The 19,633-nt window shown below is 25.1% G+C and overlaps 2 protein-coding genes across 2 annotated transcripts in view; both read right to left on the bottom strand.

Moving 5' to 3' along the window:
* The window catches only part of LOC119675962, a 141,338-nt gene extending 128,318 nt beyond the window's left edge, over nucleotides 1-13,020 (bottom strand). The window contains exon 1 of the mRNA XM_038087180.1: nucleotides 11,999-13,020. Coding sequence (XP_037943108.1) covers nucleotides 11,999-12,184 — 186 coding nt within the window. The 5' untranslated portion in view covers nucleotides 12,185-13,020. The remainder of the gene's footprint in view (nucleotides 1-11,998) is intronic.
* LOC119675961 (ATP-dependent RNA helicase eIF4A-like) overlaps nucleotides 13,006-19,633 on the bottom strand; it is a 37,733-nt gene continuing 31,105 nt past the window's right edge. The window contains exon 2 of the mRNA XM_038087179.1: nucleotides 13,006-13,024. Coding sequence (XP_037943107.1) covers nucleotides 13,006-13,024 — 19 coding nt within the window. The remainder of the gene's footprint in view (nucleotides 13,025-19,633) is intronic.

Raw genomic sequence — 19,633 nt, 5'->3', positions numbered from 1 at the left:
AATATGAAAGTGTAAAAAGAATGTGTGGATTTTAGTATCTGAATTTATGAAAACATTTAAATTGACTTTTAACAAACCGCGTAAAGCACAACTTTCATCTCAAACTGTAGAATAACTGATTTATTCTGCAAACAATTGAAATATTCAGAAAACCATATTTTTTATTTTAGTACAATAAAAACTAATAAAATATAATGGATTTAATAATTGCCAAATATCACAGAAGCATAATTTCATTATCGTTTCTTAATTTGGAAATGATCATTTTTCATTGTCGACCGATGTTAATTAGGAAAACGGAAAAATCAAATATTCCTATTCCTTACTTTGAGCTTCAAATTTGGCAGGACCCGAGTTCGATTTCTGGTACTTGTAGTCTCAAAAAATTATTTACGTATAATTAAATACAAGAATTATTTTCAAGACCACTGTTGATAGGTATTTGGCAATACTCGAAACAAAAATTCAGCAAAAAATTCATAACATAAATATACATAAATTATTTGGAATAAATATTTACAAATAATGGCTAAAAAATTCAATTTTATAATACATTCAACAACTTAGTATCCTAGAAAAATGGAACTCGGTAGAAAAGTTATAATTCAAATCCAAAACCTAAGAAACTAAATTATTAACTAATGCTTTCATAATTGATATCTTGAAAAAAAAACACCCTAAGTGAGAACTATTAAAAGTGTAACAATGTAAAAGGAAATCTGCTAGGATGATTTGAAAAATTATATTTTATAGGAATAAATTTTTTATATTATCACAAAGTATATTTTTATAAAATTTGAAAAAGCAATATAAGAAAAGGTAATGTGAAAGAAGGAATAAGACGAAGGAGGAGCGACAAGAAGAAAACTCAAGAAGGAAAGACAAGAAGAAGGAAAGTCAAGAAGAAGAAAAGACAAGAAGAACGAAAGATAAAAAGACAGAAAAGGCACAGTACGAAGATAGTAGAGTAGAAAAGCAGAAGAGGGAAGAAAGTGAAAAAGGATAAAGGAAAAGAAAAGGAATGGAAGAGAAAAGAAACAGAAGAAAAATGAAAAAAATTAATAAGGTATTTTTTTTTATTGAAAAATATGTCTTTATTGAATCGCTTTTATTTAAAACCTAACAATAAGTTTTAGAATCTTAAAAACTAATAACATAACATTACAAATTATTTTATGTATGCATACAATGAATTGTAAATTATTTTAAATGGTCTTTGAATAGCATAAGTTAAATTAAACAAGAATAGAAATGAAGAAGAAAATATATGATGAATAAAAGAAATGAGATGATTCCTAACTCCGATTGGAGAGCAGCATTGCGGCTATAAGAATGAATTTTTGTGTTAACATTTAACCCTAATCGAAGCATTTAGTATTGGGAATAAGACACAAAATGTTTCTCGTAGAGATACAGTTAATATCAAAGTGAGACGCCCCTGGACAAAATACAGATAAAACCAAACAGTCAGAAATAATAAGACTATAACTTTTAACCTTTTTTAGGCAGAGATATTATATTCTCACCTCAAGTCGACTTATCTTGTTGAGCTGATACGTTCTTAATGTGGAAATTTTCCCTACATGCGGTTTGAATAGATTAACGAAGTACAATAAGAGATAAGAAATATTTTACATTTAAATAAAATTACTTAACATATTGTTCCCTAATTAAGTTCTGCACATATGTAAACCACATTATGAACAGCAAAATTTTAATAAATTTAGCACATGCACCTGTATTGTGTGGAAGTTAACATGAGATCATATTGAGAACAACAACAATCCCAAATGATGAACAAAAAAAAACATCAAAATTAATTAATATATGAACCAAAATGTAGGCAGTACATTCAAAATCAACTTGATTTCTGCTTCCATTCTTCACACACGCAAATTGCCATTTAACTTCAGTACCCACCCATATTATGGGTGCTACCTCATTTCCAGCTTATGTGTCTGCAGCTTTCCTTACGTAAATGACGCCTAATTCAATTAATTCTGTAAGAAAATTTTTGCACAGCACGTACAAAAAATGTAAATAAAACACAAAAATAATTACGTACATATTCGTACTATATACGAATGAGGACATACCATACCATACCACACTATACCATACACTATAACCCGAAATGTATGCGTAAGCATAATAACTGAATAATGAAACACGATTTTTATCGAGAATTCTGGTACATAATTCATGTGAAAATGCGAGTATGCATCATAAAACGCAAGATTTGTAAAGATTTCATACCACATAAAAATTAATATGCAAATATTTATTGATAATTTTATTTTTGAAAAATTTATTAGTATGGGAACCCATTACCATAAATATCCAATATTAATTATTATTGGACTGAATGATTCATATATGAAAATAAAAGTTTCTGCTTGTCAGTTCATTGCATACAATAAATATAAAAAGAACTTTAAAAAAAATGGGTCATTTAATTACCAAACATTGGGTTGGTTTTATTACCATTTATTTCTTAATGCATATGGGCTTCTATATGACAAGTATAGATACGAATCGAATTAATTCATGTATCTATCAAAATCATTATTTCGTAATAAGTCTTATGGTATTTTCCTAAAATCTAGAACATTTTTCCAAAGAACTATATACAACTAGATATGACTATGTATGTTTTTTTTTTATTATAATAATTTTTTTTATATTTTAAATTTATTTAAATTTTATACTTGCTTTAATTTTTTTTTTATTTATAAGCACAAATTTAATTAGTTTATTTATATTACAAATTTTAATTTTTTTTGTGTCAAAATGTCTTTATTTGGACGAATTGCGTAATTACCATAAATGAAAAACTTTTTACTTTTTATTTATTTATTTTTTTATGCTAAAATATTGCTTTGACTGCGCACAGACAGAAAAAGTTTATATTTGAGTTTTGCATTAACTTTGTTAGAACTTTTTGTTAATTTTACGCAAAGTTGGCTTACACGTTTAATTAATATTTAATTTTTATTTTTTTTGCTAATATTTGTAATTTTTGGAAACTTAAGATTTTAAAAGTCTTGGCAATACCGACAAGCATATTAAAGTACATATATACAGACTATTTTTAATTACTTATTTATACTGATTAATGCTTATATAGATAATTTCATAACAGAGATGATAATACAAGCAAAAAGAACAGATTATAAATAAATAACTAAATTATCAATAGATCAATTTTAGTAATAGATGTTAAGATAGTATCTGTTGATACTCCTACTTTAACAACTTCATTTGCGAAAGTACTGAATTTTCAATTTGCATACAATATATTTAGCTATTTAGCATGCTAAATAAAAATTGTGAACAGGACTAATATAAAAATATTTCATAAATATGTAAGTCATACGTTTTAGCTTTGTGAAAATATGTAGAACAAAGTACAATAATAAACTTTATCAGTTAATAGATGTATCATCACCAAATATGTAAAAAAGCAGAATTTAAAATGAACTACTCTTATCGTAAGCATCCTTAGAAATATGTTAGAAAAATTTTACCAGCAGCTAACGAAGAATTAGAGAACCTGTAATAGAAACCAAAACTTAAACCTTCTTGTAGTGCCCGCACTTATCAATGACCACACTGTTAATCAAGCTCAAATTTTGAGGGATAAATTATAAATTATAAGTTTTATGAATTGTTACCATATTTAAAACAGTAAAAGTAATCTACGCAAAATATATTCTTTACTAACTGAATAAAGCATTTAAAAGTAGATAATTTCCTGATTATTGTGTTCTCAAAAATGTTGATGAGTACGCCAATATATTATCTGACTATCATTCAGAGCTGCAAGTTTATAGTTTTGATTTTAGACACCATATATTCTCTCTTGAGTAGCAGACAAGTACGCAACTCTGTATTATGCTTTACGGAGAGTATACGTTCAAATCGGTAAGAATTAGGCATTATCGTACGACAAGTCTTTTAAAGGCTAAATAAGTTGTCGCAGATGTAACGAACGGAGAAAATGTAAACGGGAGGACGCAAAAAAAATAATTGGTTATGACAGATATATATAAATAAATTAAAAACACAAAAAACATAAGTTTAATCCGATCACCAAATACTTCGCAATTGTAATTGGTTAATATAATATTTAGCTGATATAAGTTTTTTCTTATGTTTACGTCTTTGTTTTTTCACAAAGTAGAATGGGTCGGCTGATTTCGTATAGCACAACTAATTCAGCTTGAAGGCCTTTTAGGCCAGAGAGGATGAAAAATAATGTCACAGTAAAAATCTAGTAAAAAAAAGTAGTTCATTAGGGAAATAATGAAAAACGTTGTGGGTATATTTTTCAAATTATATTACCAAATGAATTTTAAAAATTAATATAGTTTATGAATATAAACTGAATATATTACTGAATATATTACTGAATAGTAGTAATAGTAGTAGTATTTTTATTTTAGTTCAAAAACAGTATAATATTTCAATCTTAAAACTAAGCTATTAATAAATAAATTACAAAATATTTACACATTGTAATAGTGTTACTTTTTAAACTAAAGGCATGGCCCAAATGCCGTCTGCCAACACACTAATTAACTAATAAAGAAATTTTCTAAAGCAAATCAAAGTATTATAGCAGTTATATATAAGATGCATAAATATAAAAAAAAAAAAATATATATATATATATATATACATTTACAATAAATTAAATAATGAAATAAATATATGTAAGTATATATGTAAGTATTTTTAAATTGAAAAGAGAACTAAACTATAATACTACTTAAGCAATAAACTAAACAAAATGTATTTATTTAAAATGAAACATTTTATAGAACAAAAAGTTAAATATATTTTGTGCAATCTCTTTTACATCTAGTATAATGAAAATCTAGAGATTAACCTTTAGTTACTTTTGGCATTAAAAATTTACTAAAAAAAGCCATGTGCCTTTACGTATATTTACTTAAAGTCAAAGAATATTATGACCTAGTTTTGTGTACATTTTGGCTATTAGCCAAGCAATGCTCTATATTGTTTAGTGCATAAAAAATTTTATAGTTGAACTATAAAAAAAAAATATTAAATAAAATAAAATAAACTTGAAAGCATTTAAAATTTTTCAGCATTTAACTTTCTCCTTAAATAGATTTTCACTTTTTTTACTCATTGAATTCATTGCACTTACAATTATTTACACTAAATTTATTTTACGTAGAAAAAAATAATATTGTGATCTATTAAATTATAGCAATTGATTTTTAATAAAACTAAAAATTTATATTTAATAAAGTTTTAAATTTTATAGATAATTTTCTGTTATGTAGTACTTCCCAATTTAAAAAATCCAAAATTAAACTTTAATGGTTAACATAAAAAATCAATCATTTATTCAATATTTAAAACTTTTTATATAATTTATTTTAAATTTAATGTACAATGAAAAAAAAACATAAAAAACTGCCTTAAAATAATAACATAATAAAAATTAATAGTAATATATTTTTTTTTTGCTTTTGTGTATGTAAATTGCGCTAACGAATGAAACTCAGTCGATGGTCGGAGCTATTATGAAATTGTGCCATTAATCACTTAAGTGAAGACTGTGTAATTTAATTAAGCGTAAAGATAGCAACAACAATATTTTCCACGAAACTTAATGTAAACAATATAAAATAATTTTGATAAAATCTTATTAATGAGTTATATAGACTTTGCATTTTATGCTAAAAAAATTTATATCTAACTTAATAAATTTTGTTTCTGCTCATCGAAGACATACTTAGGTCAAAAGTGCGAAAGCCAAACATTTTTAACAACGACAGATATTTCTTAATTAATTCAAAATAATTAATGAAAATTGTTGACCATTAAAATTCATAAAAAAATTGGCATAATTTCTACATAAAATCATCATGTGGGCGTTGAATTATGCAAATAAAATTAAATTGTATTTAATATATTTTTTATTGAAATAACATTTGTGTTTTGGTATATTTGAGTTTTTGTGATGTTCATTTGAATAAAATTTTTGTGTTCGTTTCTTATTAATTTAAAAGTTATAAAATAAATATTTTCAGTAATTGTAGATACATTTTAAATAAGTTGACGCAATCATATTTATATATTTTTCGTCTTTAAAACTATTAAATTTAACTGCTATATATGAAATATGAAGATATCAGAAAAAGAATGTAAAAATAAAAGAAGAGAAAATAATATAGAGAAATAAATAAAAATAAAATGAAAGACAGGGAAATAGAAATAAAGACAGAAAATAAACAAAAAGACAGAAAAATAGAAGGGGAGATAGAAAAAAATAGAAATATGAAATAAAAAGAACAAAGAAAAACTAGGGAGATAGAGAAAAATAGATATATAAAAAAAAAGAAAGATAGAGCCAAAATAAAAAGAAAGAAATAATAAAAGGAAAGAAAAAAATACAAAAGAAAAAAAATAAAAAGAAAAAAAATAAAAACAAAGAAAAAATAAAAAGAAAGAAAAAATAAAAAGAAAGAAAGAATAAAAAGAAAGAAAACATAAAAAGAAAGAAAAAAATAAAAAGAAAGAAAAAAATAAAAAGAAAGAAAAAAAAAGAAGCAAATAAGTTTAATACAAGAGAAAAAAGCAAGAACGAAGAGAAAGAAATCAAGAGCTAGAAATACGAAATCTGGATAAATAATGAAATCATCAAAAATGATGAAGAAAACAACCATTGAAAGAAAAACAAAAAGAGAAAAATATAAGAGATATTTACGTATCTCACATATCTCTCAATGCATACATTTAAATCACGGGAATTATCGATTACATATATTGGATAACTTAAAAATTAGAACGTTGACTTACTTTTTAAAAGCAAGTTGTTGTCAGTGAGATAATATTATAAAAACAGTATACAATTTAAAAGGAAAAAAATTTAACAAATCTTTCGTCCTTAAAATTTTGAAAAGGACGAAAGATTTATTCAATGAAATAGATCTTTTTATCTCTTTTGGTTCTTGCGAAGAATGTGTTAGATAAACAGCAGATAATTAGATAATCGTAAAATAGCAGTGAAAGGATATACTAACCAGACATCGTAACCAACCAGGCACCATATTCGCCAGATCTGGCACCGTGCGACTTTTTTCTGTTCCCGAAACTCAAATTGCCCTTTAGTGGTAATCGTTTTGAGTCGATTGATAATTAATAGAAAATAGAAGTAATAGAAAATTCGGAACTAAAAGCCATACCTGCACGGGCCTACGAAAAGTGTGTGGAAGATTGGGTTAAGCGTTGGCATATGTGTATCGCTTGAGAAGGATCATATTTTGAAGGAGATAAAATAAATTTGGAATAAAATTTTAATTTGTGTATTTTATTTACAAAATCCGAATACTTTTTGAGCAGAAGGTATACAATGTGTAGTACATAAGTCAGCTAAAAAAATTTGAAGATATATTTTTCTATAAAAAAATATAGAAAAATGTTATGAAAATAAATATAAGCTCGCTCATTCGGAAAATAATTCTTATCATTTTCTTTCTTTTAATAAGAAATCAGATTATTATTTCTAATTACTAATAACCAACATACAAATTTCTTACGAATTTAAATAGACATATTACTTAGAAAAAAAAATTTTAATAATAACTACCAGCGATCATATCTCAGTATCAGTGATATATGTACACATATCAGTCAATAGCGGTTTCATTAGAATAAGTATGATTAATCATAACTACGTTAGAAAAAAATTATATTTTCTATATAATTTTTATCAAATTGAATTTGTATGACCATCAAGATATTCTTTTAGGAAATATTGAATTTGATTTTCAATATAACAATATTGGCAGGGAATGCATAATCTATTAGTTCCGGACAGCAATTAAATAAAATCTAAAAAATATTTTATTCTTTGTTTTACCGTAAGAATGTAGCTACTTGATGTTTATTGCCTCTACGGACGTCACTAGATTCCATTATTTAATATTTTATTATTTTTGATTTATTAATGTTTACCTTTTTTAAAAAATTTTTAACGTTAAGAGCCAAAATCGATATGCTGGGTGGCTAAACCAGTTTTTGGTAAAAAAATATTTGCTATAAAAAATTCGGATTTACGCAAATCATTTCAATTTTAAATTAAAATGCTATTTAATTCTTTTGTAAATGCTGGTATATAACGAATATAAAAGACCGCTATAAACAGACATACATTTTTATTATTTTCATTTGAAGTAAGAAGTCAGCTCCCATACCAGCTCATAGAAAAATTTTTATTTTATTTTTATTATGGACTTTAATAAGCTATAAAAAATTTATAATTTATAACAGTGAAAAAAAAAAAATGACTGACAGGGATCTCATTTTATTTGAACAATTTCATGCAGATTATTATTTATTTTTATTTAGTATATAGAAACACTTTCAGCTGATTTTATTCATACCTTATCTATTAATTAAAAATATTATTTTTTTAAACCATTTCAGTATTTTCTGAAATGGTTGCATCTTTCTTAGAGAGCGAACTCTAGAGACTTTTAAATGTTTTTCACAGGAACCCAATTTTCATATTTGTGATAAGATAAGAAGAAGAAGAAGAAGAAGAAAAGAAGAAAAAGAAAAAAAAGAAAAAAAAGAAAAAGAAGAAAAAGAAGAAGAAGAAAAAGAAGGAGAAGAAAAAGGAGAAGAAAAAGAGAAGAAGGAGAAGAAAAAGAAGAAGAAGGAGAAGAAGAAGGAGAAGAAGAAAGAGAAGAAAAAGAAGAAGAAAAATAAAAATAAGAAGCAGAAGAATAAAAAGAAGAAGAAGAATAAAAAGAAGAATAAAAAGAAGAATAAGAAGAAAAAGAATAAGAATAAGAAGACGAAAAAGAAGAAGAAGCCGAATAATAAAAAAGAAGGTATAATTTTTAAACCTAAGTATAGTATTATAAGATAAAATGTAAATGTAATAAGATATCAACAATTAATTGCATAGATTGTGTGGATTTTTGTATTTTTGTTCTCCTACAAAATACAAATGTAAATACAAAATATGAATCCAAAATACAAAAACAAAAAACTGAACAAAATCTTTACCTGCACCAACTTTTTAAAACATTTTCTATGGAATTACAAAAACAACTACCTTGTATGAAAATTGCATTTTATATTTTCATTTTAAAAATATCGCGCAGAATTTGCGCGATACTCTTGCTTTTTATATTATATAACGCAAGTATACCAGTTATTTGTGATTTTTAAAATAAGAAGCAAATTTTAAGAGTTATTTCTGCGCGAAAAAATAAAAGGCATATAATAATAATTATTTTTGATGAATATAATAAAAATCAAATTTAATTATTATTTTTTGAGTTTTATTTTAAAATGCAAATGATAACAGTTATAAGATGATTTTTATTTTTTTTATGATAACTGTTACGGTCACTGGTACTAATACAAGTGAGAACTTATACATATAGATACATATGTCCAAGGCATTATAAAATAATTGTCCACTAAAATATATTGTCCGTTTTATTGCCATTCAATCTACAACAACGTATTGTCATTCATGTCTATAATATAAATCAAAAATGACGTATAGAGAACAGTAGAAAGAATGAAAAAATAACGCTGTTCCATATGCAAAATGAACAGATTAAAATAAACAAATTCATATGTGCTTAGAGAGCAAATCACAAAAGTTGGGCTTTACAAATACACTATGATCCATTTTGATTTTGAAGATATTTTTATAAGTTGTCTATCCTTATACATACTGATAATCTTCTCAAATGATTCTTTTGCTCCAATGATAACGTACAAAACTTTATTTACTCATGCTTTGAAAAAAAAAAAGCACAATATGTTTTTTTTCAAAAACCGTGTAACTTCTGAACTCATGGTCGATATCTCGGTAATATAACGATACGTTAGTATCGTGGTACTTTGGAGCAAAAGCTTTTCTCTACATAATGGTTAGTAATTTAACAAAAACCTTATAAATGCTAAACTAATGGTCGAACTGTTAATCTGTTGATATCTTGGTATGTTGTACTATATTTTTTTTTCCGTTATTGTTATTAATTATTATTTTCTTTATAGGACCAGCCAAGCTATATACCAATATGTAAATTTGTAGTGTTATCGTTGGTATGTTTGTTTACTACAAGAACACTAGTGGGTTTTAGAAATATTAGAAATTAGAAATAAAATTTTTATTCTTTTTGTAACTAATTTTTCTATACCAAATTGAACCAAGGGAAATGCTTCATGAAATGAGTGATATGAATTTGAGAAGTAGTTCCACACACATTTTCTTTTCTCTTTATAACTACATTGATCTATGAAAGTATTTTGGAAATAGGAAGAATATTGAACCTAATATAACAAAACTGTGATATAATGAAAACATTTTTATGTGATATGTAACAGTTAATGTTACTTTATCATAAACTAATATATCTAATCAAATTAGTAGCACTTTTGAATTTATTGCATTACTAAAAACAAGTTTCTTTTTTATTTCTTAATTTTTATCGAAAAAATGAATTCCTCTGAATAATACTCGTAAACAATATGAATGAAACTAATTCATGAAACAGCAATAAATTTAACATTAAAATGACATTTAACGTGATTAGACTTGTAAATATAAATAATGTTCACCAAACGTTTTGAAGATATTTCAGAGAATTTCCGAAAAAATAAAAACTGGAATATTAAAAGAATGTATCTTTTGTTAGCTTATAAGCTATTTAATTTTTTCTAAATGTATAATTTTGCGATTTTGTATTGGAAATAATAAATATAGAAAAAAATGGATAAAAAAATTTATTTATCAATATTTATAGACTTTATTGAATAACCAAATAAATAAATTGACGGTTCTTTGCAAAAGTGACTGAGAGAAAAGAATTTATAAAAAATTTATAAAAAATAATCCATAAAAAAAATTATGGTAATTTGCATTGGCGCCGGGCTTTAATGATTGTTGAAACTTCTGACACATTGACAGTAGTTGAAAAGAGTAAACATCATCCAACAATTTATTGACCAACTGGACAATATTGTATATTTTCAATTTATATGTGTAAACAAACATATTTGTGCGAATTATGAAACCTATGACAAAAAATTTTGTGTATTATTTGTCGTCTATGGAATTTTTATAGGTCATAGAAAAGTATTTAAAAAAATCTCACATATTTGGTAAAATAAAATTTTTATGGAATTTTATATGTAGAAATTATTAGTGCATCATTGCGCACAGAACTGTGTATCACAACAATTTTTATTCATTTAAAAATGTATAACAAATGGTTAAATTGATTTGATTGACCAGACAGATATTTTGAATATATTGAGCACTGTTATTTATATAAGTTGGACCGACGATGGATAACTGATTTTTACTAAGACATCAAGTGAATATTTCTATTTAAAACAATCCACAAGATAATATAGAGTACTGGATTATTTTAAATTTCACACTTAAGTAATCAAATTAATTAAAATTAAGTTAAGGATTTTAATTTCTAATTTCATACTACAGTGCTCAATCGAAAACTTGAACTAATTAAAACCAAAATTTTTATTTGTTATTAATATAAGTGGCAACGAAGATCGATAACTGATTTTTCCCAAGACATCATGTGAAGACTTACATCCCAAACAACCTATAAGCTAACTTAGAATTCTGAATTATTGTATAAATTTTAAAAAATATTACAAATTACACACTTTAGTAATTAAATTTTTTATAATTAAGTAATAAACGTAAATTGTAATTTCATACTACAATGTTCGCTTGATGAATATTTTATTAACGTCGAAGAATTTTTTTAGAATATAAAATCAAAAAAAAAGTGCCCAGCATACACTTAAAGCCAGTATTCACATCTTCTAGAGAACACTATAATTTCATTCACGAAGAAAAGCTCAAAAAAGAATCTCTTACAATTAATTAATTATATAAATTTTACAATCAATTACTTTTTATTATCTATAGCCAATTATTGGCTAATTGCTTCCAACTCACCTGATCTTGACAAAAGTATCCAAATCCAATGATTCCTGCTATTGCCAGAAAAAGGCAAAATAAAATAATTGTTCGTATTTTGGAGCGTGGTTCCATTTTTTTTATTTCATATATACCACTAGGCAAAAGTAAAGCGAAGTCACTATCAACTTGTACAGAGACGTTCTTTTGCATATCCACTGGCATGTTCTGTATAAAAATAATTTATTTCCTTAATGTTTTCCTTTTCATTGAGAAGCTTTTTACTTTTATATTCGCACACTTTCAGATACATAAAAATACTGCAAATACACACACGTTCCTTACAGCTTCAGATACCAATGCAACATACCTCTGCACCGTATTATATTCATTATAATAAAGTGGGATAATCTCTTTAAAGAACTTGTACGAAATCCTGAGATAGAATAGAGCAACTACAGTATAGAAAGGAGTTACGCAAATATACAAGACCTGGTAAAGTGAATATGAAGCAAAATGGAAATTGTGTTGTATAAAATTTTATTGCAGGCAGCAAAAACTATGTTACTGGTTGATGTTAAAAAGGCTCGAATTTTGACGCTTCCAAATATCGAGTTATGCTATTATTTTATTTTTTTTAAATATCTTCTTTTTTTGTTTAATATTTAATCACTACGTATTCATGCTCTTAAAATTGGTTCACATGAGTTTGTGGAGCAAAAGTTTAAATGTTCAAAACTAAAATTCCACGCTTTTTATCATCATATTTCTTTGCCGGCTTTCATGTCAAGTTTTTGTTCCCATCATTTTATTTTAACATTTTAAAGTTAATTTTTGAATAGAGCAGATATTTTCCAACTTTTATCGTAGTAGTCATAATGTCTGCGACGTTCTCTTGTAATTGATATCGCAGATTTCAACGTCTTACCAATCCGCACATTTTGCAAAAAATTCACGCGACTTGGGTTTTACTTTTGCTTTCTTGAAAGGCTTTTGCTTTGTTTGTGATTAGTCATAACCGTAACCCACAATTCGTTGCACTTTTTTTATTGTGTGCCGTTGAAACTGGAAAGATAAGATAAAAATATTTATTAAAATTTAGTTTAAATCACACTTTAGGTATTAGTTAACTAAAGCAATTTTGTACGCAGTACGCAAATGATTTCACATAACTAATTTTATTATAACTGATATTTCATTAAGAGGATCAGCTGAAGTCTGGCCTTTTAAATAAGTCTGCCTTTAGACTAAGAGAATAATTTGCATGGAGATAGTAGAATTGCATAAGTAGTACAGTTTATTTCATTCAAACACAACAATCGTTTGGAATGAGAAAAAAGTTATACTAGATCAACCCAAGACCTAGTGCACCAGCAAAAACGTGGAGAAGAACGATCGAAAGTGAGCTAGCTAAAGCACGATATACATGGAACGACATGTATAGAGAAGCACCCAATAGAGTCAGATTTAGAAGAATTATTGAGGCTCTGTGCTCACTGAAGGAACTGGACAATAGTAGTAGTAATAGTATATCAACCAAAAGTACTTAATAAATATAAGTTGGTTGGGTAGTAGTTTTTTTAAAAAACTCTATTAGCTTTCCTAGGTACTCGTATATATGTATATATGATACTATACGTCACGGTTAATATTGGAAATTATACAAATCCTTCACCACCGATATAAATTTCTTTTTTGCTTTATAAACCAAAAGACCACATCCCACACTTATGCCACTTTGATACGCGGCACCCTAATAACTTAATATATTTATTCGATTTTAATTTAATTTATCCTTATATGTGAACTTTAAATAATTTCTATTAATGACTTATTTAAAAATCCTAATAGAAACACGAACAAAATATTAGACGTTATAAACATACAGTAGAACTCTGTTCATACGGATTCTTTGAAATTGAGTTCTATTCGGATTTACTAAGGCATACCGATTTAATTTATGTTTATATAAAAATTATTTATAAAATATATTATTAAAAATAATTAATAATTATACCTAAAACACATTTTTGTTTGTTATTAAATCTTTATTTAAATATACGTACTATTTATTTATTTAAATATATAATACATATGTTCCATAAGATTTTTTAAGAACTGAAATAAGCAAAATTAAATTAAATTTAATATTTTACCAGAAGCACATAATTGATAATGTATTGAATAAGATTTGAATAATATTATTTAAAACGATTCAATAAAAAAATGCATTCTTTTTTAGAACCTCAGCATCTTAAATAAAAACATACATATATATATAATACATAAACATTCGTTAATGGAATATTAGCAAACCAATAAAAAACACTAGAACGACAGGCACGCCCACGCATTTTTAATATATTGTTTAGCAACGAGATAAAAACTTTTAGACATATAAAAATAGCAAAGCAAAATATATTTAAAATGTATATAAATAATATATTATGTGTTATATAAAAATGAAGGTTGTACAGACCAGCAGACAGCAATGATTTGTATAAGCACTTGGGTGTTGGATATGATGTTGGAAATGGGAGCGCAACACAAAGAATTCATAATTAAGCCAAGACAATAGATAATAATAATATATACTGTATATATATATATATATAGAGGTAAGTTATTTATAATAAATAGATAAATAAACAATTTAATTTGTAATATGAGTAATCAAAAGGTAAGGCAAATTATTTTTACTATATCTGTGATATATTAAAGTACTTAATATAATTTGTTTTTATTTGATTTAAGTATTGATAAAATGTGTTCAATATAAATAAGATTTTGAGAGATATGAGAACGATAGATTTATGTTGTTTTTGAATTTAATTTGAATTGTTGACCTTTACGAGTACTCATATAGAGGTATTTATCTTTTCATACCGCTTTTATCTTAACTAGAATTTATGGCAAAATAACTTCTGTATATTCTGAAGCTAAAACGAAAGAACAGAAGTTTTGCATACTTTTTTAAAATGTCTCTGGACAAATTTATTTATATGTATAATATATGTATAAATAATCATTATGTAACTTCATTATGTAACTTTTATCATTAATATTTATATTTTTGTCAAACAAAATATGAAATAGAAATATATGTGAAATAATAATAAATAAGCTTAGTTTTATTATATGTGATATTTGTGTAATTTATTATACTTATCAAATTATAAACTTTATGTTATAAAACTTGTGTATTATATTATCATATGTGTATTATATTATTCAAAACAGACTTTTAAATATCTATATAAATACTTAAATAAATTTCATATATTTATTTTATATAAAGTGAATATAAAAGTGAATTCAATAGAAAAACAACTTTAAATACTTATTCCAACAATTTGTTCTAAACAATTTAAATAATTTTTAACTTTAATGCTTCTCACATTTTTTCAAGGAGATTTTACGAATAATTGAAAAAAAGTAGAAAAAAGCACGACTAAAAAGTTTGAAGAGGGCAATGCACCGAAAGGCTTTTTATATTCCTCGTTTCATTCAAAAAAACAAAGCAGAAAAATGCAGTAAAAAATGCATAAAAAAGTGCTAAAAAGTTTTGGGCAAGCACGTCGATTTAATAAAATCTCTACAACAAACCTACAAAAAGGGTTTCGAGATATTTTAAATATTTGTAGAAATTTTAATAAGTTTTTATTTATAAATATAAATTTTTCTTTTTAATTGAACGTTTCACCTTTATACTTTTATTCAAACAATTTTTATATATATATTAAATTTAATAAAGAGGTTTGGAAAAGAAGTAATGAACAACAACAAAAAAATTGATATTATTTTAATAAATTGAATTTCTGTATCGAGTATTGCCACATACCAATCATCTGTATTCTTGCAATTGTTTCTTATATTTAATTATTCGTAAATAATTTTTAGAGACTGCAAGTATCAAAGGTTGAACTTGTGCCCTGCCAAATTTAAAGTTTGCAGCCAGTGTTCATTAACCAACTGACCCAAAACCGTACTTGACTTGTATGTTCAAACTTGGAAAAATTCATTTGCTGTGTTACATTAGAGCGAACTCATAAACCAGCTGTAGAATAATTTAATTATTTAATAATATTTTTAATACTATTCTTTTGTAAAAGCATTATTTGTTGCATGATTTCATTACTTTCTTGTGCATAGAACCTAATCTCGGAGCGTAATACGTAATACCTCTCTACTATATATAATAGTTCCAATTAATTAAAGTAATCGTTACAGTCATATGGACTCTCAAATCAAATTTAATATATATATATATATATATATTATATTTAATTTAACAAATTTTTCAATATTAATATTTAATTGATGATTTTTATTATATATAAAAATTTTATTTAATAATGTAATACATTTTTTTATCTATACTTAGTGTAGTGTTTTTAAGATAAAATCTTATAAATTTAATTCATACAAATATTTTCGATGGGCATTGGAAAGGCTTACTTTGTAGCAATTCGGTGTAATCAATCATAGGTGTTTGACAACTGGCGCACAACCCCAAAATTTAATCCCATCAGCGATCATATCTGTTTTATTCATTTTATTTTTATTTTTTTTTAAATAATTTCTATAAAAACGAATTATGTACAAATTTTGATTTCATTCGGAGATATTCCATTGGACGGTGTATGACAACAATTATTAATCTACTTTGCCGTGTTTGAGGCAAGCATAAATTATGTATGTTCGCTTTTATAGCGTATAAAAAATATATTTATGACGTCGCTCATGGTTAGAAGTAATTTGTTTTATTCATCTAACAGATGATAAGGCAATATAATGATAATATGGTTTGTGTTCAAAATAGTAAAATGTATATATATTTATAGATTTTTAGTTTTCTGATAACAAGAGTTAGAGGAATTGCACAGTTCACTTAATTTATGAGCCAAAGTGTCTATAAGCAATACGTATTATAGGAAGTGAATTTATGGACTTGAACATAATTTGTCATTTATAAAAATTATTATTTTTAATTAATAAAAGATCGTGTCAAAATAATTGTATAAAATCTTAGAAAGTTAATTTGTAAAATGTTTGAAAGTAAAACTAAAGTGACTTATCAGTTTAAAAAATTTGTAAAATTCAATAATGGAACATTCAGATTTTACGGTAAAGTGAATGAGACCACAAAGCACGTGCTGGGACTATGCCCGGCATCGATTTAATAATTAAGATATAATTCTACAATTTATTGAGGAAATTAAGCTTTGATCAATCATCTGCATCCATGAAGGGTATACAATAGATCTCTAGATCGCAATGTAAAATTTCTTATAGTAATAATAATACAACGTTTACATTGAAGTATGAAAGTAACAAATCAACAATACCTATATAGCACATTAAAAGGCTACTTTAAAATAGAAATATTTTATATCATTAAAGTAAGATCAATAAAATGAGTTCCCGATTTATCTAAACATATATTTGTAATTACTTTTTGTAAATACTGGTATCGAGTTTAATTGTTTATAAGTTATAAATTTATTGCCGGAATTGAAGTCAGTTTTGTATTATGTTACCTTAAATAATATAAAAAATATTGATAAGAACATTGATTTCATTTGTTAATATCAAATCAAAATAGTTTATTATTTGATAAATTAAAAGTGGTAAAACAAAACATAAAAAATTATTTAAGGAAAGATATACCATAAACAAGCTTATATACTATTGCCCTGATAACGGAAATACTACTACAAATAATTGAGTAATTATTTTATTTAAATAAGATAATGTGATATCGCTAAATATCTACTTCATATAAAGTAGTATTTGTATATGAAGGGGATATAGATATGGCAGAGATCTATCTCCTCAGTCGATAAAAGGTTAGTCTACGAAGACATTGTCATTAGATATGAAATCAATTACCGCTTCTGATTTTGAATTATCTAATTTAATAGAAGGCGATAATGTAAGTATCAAAAATATATAATACTATTACAAATATAATATACTATTACTATTACAATCACAATGGGCCATTATTTGAATTTTTGGCACTATATTCAATTTCCAGTCTCGCTGACGCGCATCGTAGAGTAACATTAGCATGGCTTTTTCCATATTACGTTTCTAGATAAGGTTCTATGCACAAAAGAAAAAGAAATGAACTCATCCAGTAAATAATGGCTCTACAAAAGAATAATATTGAAATTTAACAATTAAAAATAAAAAATATAATTAATTAATAAAATTATTTCACAGGAGGCTTATGATTTTGTTCTAATAAACCACAGCAAATAAATTTGTTAATGAATTTTCAAAGAAAATTAATGAAACTCTAAGTTCGATAATACAAATCAAGTATGGTTTTGGGTCAATTGGTTAATGAACACTAACTCCGAGTTTCAAATTCGGTACGGCACGAGTTCAACCAAACAGCTAAAGAACATTGAAAAGTAGTTTCTCTGATTCTACTATAAAAAATTTAAGATTTCGCTCACTGAAGAAAATTATAATTATTTAATATATTAATAATATATATGTTAATATCATATAATTATTGAAAATGTAAGTGATATATATATTTTAATATCAAATAATTATTTAAAGTGTTCATGATATATATTGTCATATAATTATTTAAAATATGTATGATATATATTATAATATAAATGTTGTTGTTCAAAATATATATGTTAAATACATTATATCATATATTTTATGGAATATAACGAATGGCATAGTCTACTTTCATTTTGCTAGCTGTAAGCATTTTCACACCGAAACCGGAAACTTCTAAACTTTGCTAATATAATAATTATATTCTGGGAACGATTCTATAATTGGAAGCTTTTGCTCTCAAACTGTTTAGATATATAATTTTGTTGTTTTGGTAAAAAGACCCCTTTTTTAAATAATATATCTATATTATATATTTATTAATTAGACACATCATAGTGCATAGTTTGTTAAAGATATTTTTGTTTTTCAAACTAGAACCGGAAGGTTCTAAACTTTGCCAATGTAATAACCATATTCTGGGAACAACATTGTCATTTGTGGGTTTAATTATCAAACTGATTAGAATATATATACTTAAAATTTTTTTGGTGAAAAACTTATACGTTTCAAAAATAAAATCTATAATAAATTATTGTAGTATATTATTTCTAATAAAAAAAAAATCTAGAGACTATCAGACAAATACTAAACGTTCATGTATTTTACATTGCATCAAAGGTGTTATAAAAACAATAGGGCATATTAAATACCCTATTGCTCAATCAATTATAAATTATTTGTATTTATAAAATATATTTTTTATTAATTTAATATTTGTGGAGAAAAAATATCCTAATATTATTTAATTACTATGAAAAATTTCTCCATTTTTTCAAGCTTACGGTTTTTACTATTGTCCCCGCTCATTGGACTCCAATTTGTATGTTAAGCAAGTTAACATTTTATGCTATTTTAAGCCACATTTCCGTTTATATTTACAAATGTTAATTATTGCTAATAATAGTTGTGACAAACTCAGCACACTCTTGGAATTTTTTCCTCTACAAATAACTTCAGGAAACATATTTCCATTAAGATTAATGAAGCCACAAGCAGATATCCACCGCTCCGCTGTCAGAATTGGTTTTAGTATTAAATACAAACTTAGTTCGTTCCCCATAAGTTTTTAAGCATTTTAGCATCAAT

Source organism: Teleopsis dalmanni, chromosome 2, assembly GCF_002237135.1.
Source record: "Teleopsis dalmanni isolate 2A chromosome 2, ASM223713v2, whole genome shotgun sequence".
Classification (NCBI taxonomy): domain Eukaryota; kingdom Metazoa; phylum Arthropoda; class Insecta; order Diptera; family Diopsidae; genus Teleopsis; species Teleopsis dalmanni.
Note: the sequence above shows the minus strand (reverse complement) of the source record. Positions and strands in the feature narration are given on the sequence as shown.